Source organism: Pundamilia nyererei, unplaced genomic scaffold, assembly GCF_000239375.1.
Source record: "Pundamilia nyererei isolate P.nyererei 1_Seehausen unplaced genomic scaffold, PunNye1.0 scaffold00083, whole genome shotgun sequence".
NCBI classification, from domain to species: domain Eukaryota; kingdom Metazoa; phylum Chordata; class Actinopteri; order Cichliformes; family Cichlidae; genus Pundamilia; species Pundamilia nyererei.
The window spans coordinates 256,701-268,391 of NW_005187484.1; the positions used below are offsets into that span (position 1 = coordinate 256,701).

General features: G+C 38.7%; 1 protein-coding gene across 1 annotated transcript in view; it reads left to right on the top strand.

Moving 5' to 3' along the window:
• Window positions 1–11,691, top strand: part of lrrc75a (leucine rich repeat containing 75A) — a 66,502-nt gene that overhangs the window by 38,245 nt on the left and 16,566 nt on the right. The window contains exon 3 of the mRNA XM_013912187.1: window positions 1,475–1,587. Coding sequence (XP_013767641.1) covers window positions 1,475–1,587 — 113 coding nt within the window. The remainder of the gene's footprint in view (window positions 1–1,474; window positions 1,588–11,691) is intronic.

An 11,691-nucleotide genomic window follows, 5' to 3' on the forward strand; every position in this document is an offset into this window, starting at 1 on the left:
TACCATGTGGATTCATGGATTTTTTTTTCACATTCTGTCTCTCACAGTTGAAGTGTACCTCTGGTGCAAATTACTGACCTCTGTCATCATTTTAGGTGGTGGAACTTGCACAATCGGTGGCTGACTAAATACTTTTTTTGCCCCACTGTAAATATTCTAACGTGAGAGCATTTTTTTCAGTGGTATGAAATGTATACATCTTGTATTCAATTCAATTCAATTTTATTTATACAGCGCCAAATCACCTCAAGGCACTTTATATTGTAAGGTAGACCCTACAATAGTACATAGAGAGAACCCCAACAATCATATGACCACTATGAGCAAGCACTTTGGTAACAGTGAGAAGGAAAAACTCCCTTTTAACAGGAAGAAACCTCCAGCAGAACCAGGTTCAGCGACCGGTTGGTGTAAGAAAAGGAAGACAGGATAAAAGACGTGCTGTGGAAGAGAGCCAGAGATTAATATTATAATATATTTATCTCTAATCTTGTATGTAGACAGTCTAACCTATTTTCTATGTTTATTCAACCAGTAAGTGACTAATCACAGTGTTAACCTGTTAGCAGTCGGACGTACCGCCCACGGTACATTGGATGGTTTAGGGGACTAATTGGACTGCTAAGGGGTTAAATCTGCTTCACCACAAAATCATTACACTGTATCACTGACACGATCTCACAACCAGCAGACAAAGAAATGTTAGAACTCAAAAACTGTATATAAACCAGGGGACTCCAACTCCAGCCCTTGAGGGCCAGTGTCCTGCAGGTTTTAGATCTCACCCTGGGTCTACACACCTGAATCAAATGATTAGTTCATTACCAGGCCTCTGGAGAACTGCAAGACATGTTGAGGAGGTAATTTAACCATTTGAATTAGCTGTGTTGGATCAAGGACACATCTAAAAACTGCAGGACATCTGCCCTCGAGGCCTGGAGTTGGGGACCCCTGATATAAACGATGGATGTAACCATTATAAAATCACTTATTCTATTGGGGCTGCTTTGTTTAAAGTAATTTCTCATTTAAACCAACAGGAGGATATTTTAAGGAGAAATTAAAGGAGTTATGATGCTATATCAGCTAACAGTTTTGCACTTTCTACATGTTGATAATGCAGGCTGTCTTTCTAGCCTAAGCTGTTTTACAAAGCTTGGTTTAAAAAGCACCTCGGAAATATGTAAAACAAATTATGCAAGGAGCAGTGAAAAGTACAATTTCAACAATATACTATACACACAAACAAGAAGGTGCAAAAACTACACTTTAAACATAAATATGCCGTTAGCTGTCTCCTCTGGTATGCTGACTTGCTAGCTCGTTCTTAATTTTTGTCATTGGCTGGGCATGTAAATACCAATAGAACTGATGTCTGTGAAAATAAAGCTACAAAGAAATTTTTTTCTTATCTTCTGGCTGCCGTCTGTAATTAAGCTGATATTTTGTGCCTCTGTCTGTGTGTGTTCAATAGGAGGGAGACTCTCTTGGGGCGATGGAAAAGGTTTGTCGTCAGCTGACCTACCATCTCAGCCCCCACTCTCGATGGAGGAGACAGGGCCTGCTCAAGAGGAAACCTCAGGCCTGGTGAGTGTGTGTCGTACAGCATGTATCTCTGTTTTTGTTAACATCCTAGTGTGTCACCATAGTGTCATCATCTGCTGCCCCTTTGGATGCCAAAGAAAAGCTCTGTGATGTCTGTGTCTCTTTATTTTTTCACTCTCTCACAAACACAGTTGGAGATGAAATCTTTCCTCTCTGTGTCACCTTCACTGACTCACTTTAGCCTGTCAGCTTCCCTGTGGCTGTCAGAAGACCATTGTTTTTATTCATACATAATTCCTGAGCTGTGTTTTTGTGTATTGTTTTTCTGACTTTCAGTCCCAGTTAAAATTGGAAATATTGCTTTACGAGTCTGTATGTCTAGTAATTTATTTGATTCCCTTTGCATTTCAGCACTTAGCTTTCTCACCACTCTTCTTCATTGCACCTGCATCATGTGGAAAGTCTGTATTTACACTGCAGTGTTACACAATATGCAAATCAGTTATCAACACCAAGTATAAACTACTAATCCATATGCTTCTTTGGCTCAGCTCCAGTACAGCCATTAAAGATTAAATTCTCTAAAGCAATTCTCGAAATGAAATTTCCAATATAAGCTGGGTCCTGCATTACCACAGCAGTTTCTCAGTAAATGTGCTATATATGAAACACTCAAGGTAATTCATGTACTGTATACAAAGCATATATATACTTCTCTGCTCTCTGGTGCACAACATGTAGTGATACTTGATCTGCAAAGTGCAGTTAAACATCAGCAAAAATGCGTCAAAGAAGGAAATTAAAGGCTAAATCCTGTTGTGGACTGTTTTAATAAATCAAAGCCTGTTTACAGGTGTTTAGGGTGCACTGCTGCATATGTGGAAAAAAGGATATTTGAATCCTCTGGTTTTGAAGGGTAAAGGGAGTATCTAGAACTTTCTTAAATGTCTGGTGAGTCTCACTTGGTTTATATAGGAGTCCAAGTCAAAGGCTTGAATCTTCTGAATCTAAACCTTATGGATATAAGAGCTGTAAGGAATACTCCAACAACTCTTTCCTTTGAACTTCTGGCTGTGTCGCGACGTGTCACTATTTTATTGTTGAATCGTCAACTCAGTTAATATTTTTTTTACTTGAATTGTCCCTTCTCAGCTCCTCTCTACACTCCACTTTAATAAATACAATCTCTGTAAATTTTATAGAGCCTGCCAATATTCATTTAACACAGAGCTGTGTTAAATGACTGTCGGCAGCTGACGTATCTGATATCCCTGCAGCATCATAATGTGCTTTTTCAGGATCAACATTGTTGTGATGTCATAGCTTTGCAGGAATGTAGGAATATAAAAATTTCTTCTGGAAGAAATAATCGGCATTTCAAGTGTTTTCTTTATTCATTTATACATCATAATAAATATTTTTATCAACTTAGGTTTGCTGTTAGCCAAATTTAGGTTACTCATGTTGGTTTTCTAGTAGTAATTTTTTTAAAGTATTAGCTAACTTCTTGGCTAATGTTAACTGTTAACATCACATTGGTCAGTTGCAATCTTGATCCTCGACCAAAGTTATGATGATGTTGGACCAACACTGGGATATCAGGTCATGTGTCATCAGGCCCGACCACGACCATAAAAGGACAGAGAGAGACAGCAGAGGTTACAATTAAACAATGAAAAGCATACATTAAAAAAGAGAGCTGAGCTTGATAACTGCAGATTTAACTAAAAAGTGCATGTAACCAAGTGTATGACCACATCAGTTATATGCTGACAGATGTACTGTAGGTTGTTTTTTCATTTTATGAATCAGGTCAACAAATTGTTGCCGCCACTGGGAGCTCTTGGCAGATTTGGAACATCGCAGCAGCCTCAGCTTCTGGAACTTTCTCTAATTTTGGCATCTTACCACTTTTAGTAAGCTGCACTATGTAAACCTGATGTTTCAGGTCGGTTTTTGTTCCAAAATTTACTGAAAAAATAAATGTTGAATGGAATTCTGTATTCTTTATGGTTTTCTTTTCCATATTTCAGATAATCAAAGTGATGGATTTCTGAAAGCGTGATCACCTCCAGCCACCCTGAGTGTGATCTAGTTTATGAATGTTCCAGCTGTGCCCTCAGAATCCTTTAGTAGGACAACCAGGATTTGACCTTGAAAAATCCTCTGTGTGCTTGGACAAACAAACTGACTTCTAACACTGTCACATAGTTCAGATGCTGGGAAAGTGTGGGAATAAGTCCCTCCTTCAAGTGACGGACCTCAGGGTATCTCAGGGTCTTGCTCATGAGTCGGGGGAGAGTGACACAAGAGACTGACAGATGAATCGTAGCAGTAATGTGGATGATGTAGCATTTCATTGCAGTAAAAAGAAAACTGAGTTTCAAGGTCAAGCTATCAATTTCCTACCTTTACCTGTAACCTCAAAGTGTTGGTAGTGACCTACAGGATGAGCCTGCAGCCGAAGCGCCCAAAAAGAGTTGCCTCTATAGGCAAGGGCTTGTTAGAACCTCGGGGCATATGTTGTCTTTAGAGCACTCAGACTACTCAAGGCCTCTCTCATTTCAGCCCACAACATCCTTAAAGGCTAACACCTCAACTCCCAGAGAGGGAAAAGAAGCAGCATTGTGCTGAGGCGTCTCAACTGCAGTGATGTCTGAATGTTTGTATAGCATTTAAGGGAGATTTAATCAGTAATAAATTTTATCCTGTGACCTGTAACCATGTGTTCGGTTTGCTATTTAGCCCTTTGCTTACTTTATCTCAGTCAACATTGTTGTACCAGGGGGTGGCCGAGAAGGCAGAGGCCAGTCTTTAGACTGCAGCTCCCATGGCCTGGATCTGCAAAGCAGTAGAAGGTAGATGGATGACTAAAAAGTTACTCTATAATCATATTTGTATCCATCATTGTATCATTGAATCGGGTTTTTTTATCCTAAAAACTTGGAAAGTTGTGTGTCTCTGTACTTTAGCCCTTCAGCTGCAAAGCTAATCTCTCTGTCATGTTGCACAACCTAAATTGAGACTTGCTATAAAATGTAGCCTGGTGGGAGCAGATGGTGGAAGACTGGCGTTGTAGTGGGATGGTTTAGCAGAAAGGATCCCCACTGCTGTGAGAAAGGAGAATCAGCAGGAAATTGCAATCTCTTCTCTTCGGCTGTTAGCATAAATGCAAGGTGTCACCTCCTCTACCAAGCAGTTTGCACCACAGGAGTGGAGAGACGTAATTCAATATGGCCATAAGATTGAACCCTTGGTGAGTGTCTTCAGGAGTGAGTGTGTCTATGTGTGTCATTGCCTTCACGGTCAGCTAAAATGATATGTTGCTCTCCTTTTATCTGAGCGAGCCCAAAAGTCACTGTGCCTCCGTTTTAATGCAACCAAGTGATAGCTGAAGATGAAAATTAAAATAAACTTGGTAATCACCCTAAATAATTCCTGACTGGTGGATTGGATTTAATAACACAGCGGTGCAGTCGGCACTTAAGGCTGTCATGAACTCCAGTCGGAGTGATTAGCCAGAGGAGAGGCAGGGTCCATTTACACTGAGGCTCAGGGCAAGGGCAGAGATTGAGTCATCCATTTGTACAGACCACAAAGCTTGCCCCCCTCCCTCCCTCCCTCCCTCACAAACACAGACACACAATACATCTCCATACTAATTCCATTCTAAGCTCCATTTTATGTCAGGAACCAAAAAACAGTTCTTGGGTGACAACTGGGAGGATTGTCTCTTAAAGACTCATTTGAATTTAAATCTCTAGAGAAGGGGACATTAATATTGGTCCAGGTGGTCAGTTGTAATCTAATCAACACTGGATTGGATTATGGCTCAAAAGAAAAACATCTATTGTGATATCTGATGACATTACAGAATCTAGCCTTGGTGTTGATGTGGATTAAAACATCTGAATGTGAACCTTTTAGGAAGATATATATCTATATCTATATATCTATATCTATATATCTATATATCTATATATCTATATCTATATATATATATTTAATTAATTAATTTTTTTTTACTAATGTTACTGTTTTTTAATGCATTATCAGTTACAGTGACATAATCACAGATGAGCCAGTCAGTGTGGTTTCAACAAAGATAAATTACTCTTACTCATTTGCAGTAACCCACTGACAGGCAGAGTAAGAGCCACAAAGGAGCCAGCACTGGCAAAACATGAGACATGTTATGCTTTATGTATGTCAGGTAGCAAGCCAGCAAGCCACATTATCTGTCACATATTTAATTACAATACTGAGAAGCCAAGTTCTGTTATTTGAATTAGCAGAAGTGAGGCCTAGCATACAACACTTAGCTAAATCTGCCTGTGCCCATACAAGTGTCAATCAGAGATGGCCCCGAACCTGAAGATATTAAAGGAATCTCTCTGTACAACTCCTCCATCAAATGCACTGTAAACACTGCAATAGTTACACCCTTTTTGCACACACTCTTTTCTTACTCTGTAATGTTGCTATCAATATTCTTGATATTTATTTATAATCACATCTGTCAATCCTTGATATTTAATATTGAGTGACTTGTATATATTGTGCTATTTCTTAAATCTTAACATATTGTATTGTTAAATAGTCTAGTCTGTTTTTGTTACAGTACTGGAGCAACTGTAATCCACATCATTTCCATAGGGATTATTAAGTATGCTGATTCTTATTCTGATTCTGAATTTGAATCCATACAGTTGGTATGAATTGGAAAGTTATAGACACCAAAACTATTTTTGTACACCACTGTAAACATGCTTTTTAATGCAGTGAAATTTTTTAACATTGGGTAATTGACTCACTTTCAAAGACATTCGTTACAAAGACTCAAGCAGTCACTACAGGAAAGTGCAGTATTTTTCAGCCCTGCTTTGCTGTTCGCTCTTTGGTTTGAGCTGTTTTAAGTTGTTACATCATTTTTTGTTAGCTACATTTTAACGCTTTTAACATAATACTATCATGATGTCATAATGCTGTGAAGCAAAGAGGGTCCTGTTATTCTACTTACCCAATATTCCTATAACAATCATCACTAATTGACTTTTGACAAGTGAAGCACACATGTCAACATGTCACAGCCGCAGTTTGACATTTTCCACTTTGTAAAATTGGAGGTTGGAGAAGTCTGCGACGGAACATATGATTTTTCCGTTCACACCGCAGACAGATGTTGAGTCATACAACTCACAGATTTTTAAATACCATTTGTATTGGGACTGATACGTTCGCTTTACACATGAAAGATCCCTAGTTGGAATCCATGAGGAGACACAAGCTCAACCTCAGTGGGTCATAAAAGCTAGTATCAGGAAGGGAATCTCGTATAAAATCTGTACTAAATCAAACATGCAGACACATCCACTTTGGCGACCCCTTGGAAAGTAAGGCGGCAGCTGAAAGTACCTTTTATTTATGTTGTTTTTAATAAGTTATTCATTCATATTGTGTTCATCAGTTAGAGTTGGGCATTAAAAACAAATTGTTTGGAATTAGCATATTAGAAAGAGATGCTTAGGTTCAAGTATAAAAAGATTGTGGTTCAGATTACTACGCCTTTTAAAGCTGTGTTTTCTTGGTTACCATGGTGATGGCATGTTTTATGTAAAAAAAACATATGGTCTGCATACTTCCTGTTGGAATAAATAAAAAAAAAATAAAAAAACTAGTGCTGCCGTGGAAAAAAACATAACAAAATGTTGTTCATGAACACAAACAGATGGCTTTTCTGTGAAATTTTGTTCTCAGACCGGGCTGTTAATTCTGATGGTGCTGAAGAACACCTGTGTCTCTGTGTGTGATCCATGCAGCAGCTGTTTCCAGCTGTGTAAAAACCCTGGTCAGCTTGTGCTTTTACTCAGGTGTCCAGTTAAAAGGACAGCTATGCAACTGAAACTCTTTTTAGTGAATTTCCTAAAACTGAATTCTTACATGTTTTAAATTCCTACAGCAATTGGCTGTTAATGAGTTAGCGTGTGGGTGTGGTATGCTTTGCCAGTGTATTGTCTGAATCTTTCAGGTAGAACATGTAATGATAGAGTTCTGAGTATGTAGGTTGTACCCACGAACAACTCTCAGCAAGTCTCAGTAGCATGTGGAAGTGCCATACAACATGCCACAACGGCCTTGGCACCTCCTCCTCATGCTGTTCACCAGCTTCACACTCATCCCATTCTTCAACCAACATTTGTTGAAAGTCAGCCAATGTGGTTGTGTTGATTGTTTGGCATTTGCAGAGCTTTGGCAAGCAACCCATATACTCAACTTTGCTGCTGAACCCACAGATGCATCGTGGCATCATTTAGGGACACAACTGTCCTCACTTTTTGTGCAAAGTTTAGAAGTAAGCTAAGCCGAGCTTTAGTATTTTCTTAGTGAAGAGATGGTTAAAACTCTCTACACTTGGAGTATCTTTAAATTATGAATTACACCTTACCCGTGTAACGCACTGACACCATGAGAATTACAGATCAGTGAATCTAGACAGATATCTGTCAAACAAACCACATGGACTCCATAATCCTTCCTTCTGGTTTTATTTTTCACACCAATTTTCTGCTGCGACTGTTTCCAGTCAGTTAATTGCTCACCCAGTACAATAGCAGCCATGTTTTCCTTTGTTCCTTTGTCAGACCGTCTCAGAATTTTGCCAAACTTCATTTTCCTATTTATGACCTGCTACCAATTTTCTTCTCTGTTTTCACGTTATCCTCGTAAGGTTTTTCCAATTTCTTTCTTTTTGGATGGGGCCTCCAATTTCAAATCACAAGTCACATAAACACTGCTTTCACATCCACGTGGTGCGACTTTCCTACTAATGCACAAATCTTTGCATTGAGAAAGATTTGTCCTTCTTATTTGCCTAAATTCAGCGCATCGAAAGGAGATAAAAAGAAAAACATAAAGAAAATCTGAAGAACTCCGAGAGCGCTAACTTCCATCAAAAGTCCATAGTGCTCCTCCTGGGAAAGCAAATAAATTTGGCACAACAAAACACTCAGACCGTGACTGCTGCTTGTTACAACTGCCGAACAGGACAGATGTTAAAAGTGATAATAATGCTATATTATCAATATCACCTACAAAAAAAAAAAAAAAGCAAAAACAATTCATTCTAAACTTTTCAAGCAATCGTGTTTTATCTCTGCAGACAAATAATGTGAGGTCACCTGAAGCCAAAATATCCATCCATTGTACCTGCATGATGGATGTGAATAAAACTCGTAGCACTCAACGGCTGTGAGATCCCCGTCCTTTTCCCCTGTGACGTTTTGTAAACACTGGAAAAACAATTGCACGAGGGAACAACATATCTTTTGTCCATCACGCTGACCGTTTCCCTGACTCCTCTGTTACTCTCCATGTTTATTGGGCACATATCTCTGGCTAAATGGAACGTGATTGATTGGTGATTGTCTTTGTGAGCTGGATGCATATGCATGCATTGTACAGAACCACTTTTTATGGGCATCTGAGTTCATGTTGGATAATTCACATAAGCATTGCTTTGTTTTTCTTGCTCTTCATGCGTTGGTTATGCTGCAGTTTGTGATGTGTTTTCAGACGGTTGATTAAGTTAGCTGTGATGCTCTCTGACGCAGGCAAAACTCTACAACATTGCCTGGAATTTGACCTTGGTTAACATTACGTAAATGTAAAGTATTTTCAAACAGTGGATGATATTCCACATGATCAGGCGCTGATTTAGGAAGCGCTTGATTTGCTTTTTGTCTTGATTGTGTTAATTTAACTTATGGGAAGCTCGAAACTGTGATTAGAATCAAAATTCAATGGATTGTGCAGCCCTGAGCTATAGATACCAAAGCTGTGCTTTGATCAGGCTGTAAACATGCTTTTTAATGTCTGTTTACAGATGACATTTTTAATCATTTCTGAAGCAATTTTAAAATTTTCAGAATACTTGATATAATCTCCACCTAATGTTAAACACATAGGAGCAGCCAACATCATGACTCAGAAGTGACTAACTCTTTCACACGTCTAACCTGTAAAGCCGAGCGTTTTTCATACGTAAAGGAAACTTTGAAAAGCTGGTGAGCCTCCAAGAAAACTACTTCTTCCTCTTGGATTGAAAAGTAGTTTTTTCTTTCAGGTGAAATATCATAAAAGTTATTAGACTCCTAGATTGGTGTCAGTGTTTGTATCTGACCCTGTATTTACTTGACATCGGATCGGTACCAAACTTGCTGTATTGCACAGCACTCCTTGCAGCTCTGTTTATCCGAGCTGATTAGAATTTTCTGTGAGATGACAGTAGTTAAAGACACTTCAGCAGTCATTGCTGCTATACAGAATGACTGCATATAAAATGTAAATCACGGCTGGCCCTTTTTTTATTGTCTATTCATCGAGAATAGTTGTGAAGGCTTACTGTTAGCGGTCTGGCTGCTTAACAACAGCTCCTTTCAGTGTCCTCAGTAAGTCCTCTCAGTGGTCTGAAACGAGGCAGCTGCACAGCTGAATGTGCAGAGCAGCCAGCAGACATCCTCTCTGCTTTACTCTGAGGTTTACCCAGTGTGACAGCGTATATTCTCGGGGTCTGCTTACTTTTTTAGCCACATTAGAACAAGACATCATGCCTCAAAAAGAGGCATCTTCACATGCCTGTAAGCTGTGTTTGGTTGAAGTTGTGCTCTGGGTGGGAAGAATCAGCCAGGAGACAGAAAAGAAAAACTCAACAGCTCGCACTCGCCACAAATATCATCACTAAACATTAAGAGCTTTAGGCCAGATTACTAACACAGCTACTTCATTCTGTCAATGAAATCTTGTTTGTTTGCTTTTTAATTTTGGCCTTCATAACTACTAGTAATAAACTTACGTTAAATTATGGGTAAATTAACCTCTCTCGGTAAAATAAAATAAGTGGAACAGAAAATGAACACAGACCTCTGGTGTCAAATTTAAATGCCATACACGAAAGCTGTGTCCACACTAGCCCGGATACATTTGAAAACGGTGTTTTTGTCTGAAAACGCTCCACGTTATCATTTTCAGTCGTTTTCACGACCGTTTCATGTGCGTCCACATTGAAACGGCCAAAAACGCTTATGTTCTAATACTGTGCATGCATAAAACACAAGCCGATTCGACCTGCCTCATTTCTGTCTGCCGTTTATTTACTTTCCGGCTCTTTGAAACGTCGCGGCAAAATGTTGAGGAAAAGCACAGAGTTTATTAAATGGACTAACAATGAGGTGGAGTTGTTGCTGTGAGTAACACAAAAGTACAAAGTTGCAAAAGCGGAAGAGAATTGTACAAACTAATATTAATCTTTAATAGGCCTGTCAAAATTGAGAGCAAACAAAACAACTGTTGTGTAACGTCCTCTGCTATCTTAGTGTGGACGGAAGGCCAAAACTGAGAGAAAAAGATGCATTTTCAAATGAAAACGTATTAGTGTGGACATGGCCAAAGTCATTTCCTCATACTGTAATATGTTTGCTCATTTCTAACTGCATCAGTTAGGGTATTAGGTTAAAACACAGTAATCTTTTAGATAATACTGTATAGTGTCTGAGAGTGCTGTTAGTACAATATGTGTAACGCACAGGTTAGTTTTGTTTTTTGTCTTGTTTTTTTCCCATCAGTGCGCCAAAATGTCAAACTTCATGAGACAGTATCATTGAGAGCAGTGTTGTCATGATATCTGTTGGTTATTTGGAAAAGAAAAACGTCGTCATAAAGCTATTAGTCATATTGTTGTGATTCACTTACAGGTTGCTTTGCTAGACTCTGATGGACATCGTAGATAGTTTTTTTTAAACCGATGGTCCTCCGCTGATTTCAGCTCCTGAAAATGCGCATGCAGAAGAAGAGCCTTGGAGTAGATATGCCATAAGAATGACATAAAATACTGTTAGATCTAAAAATGTTGTTTTAATTATTAATCAGCATCAGAATCAGCGTACTTTACTAATCCCTAAGAAAATTATGTTGCTCCAGTATAAATAACAGGTAACAGAAACAGACTAGACTATTTAATAATACAATATGTTACAGATTTAAGAAATTTAAGAAATAGAACAATATATACAAATCACTCAATAATAAATATCAAGAATGTTGGCAGGAATAATACAGAGTAGAAAGAGCATGAGCAAAAAGGGTGTAACT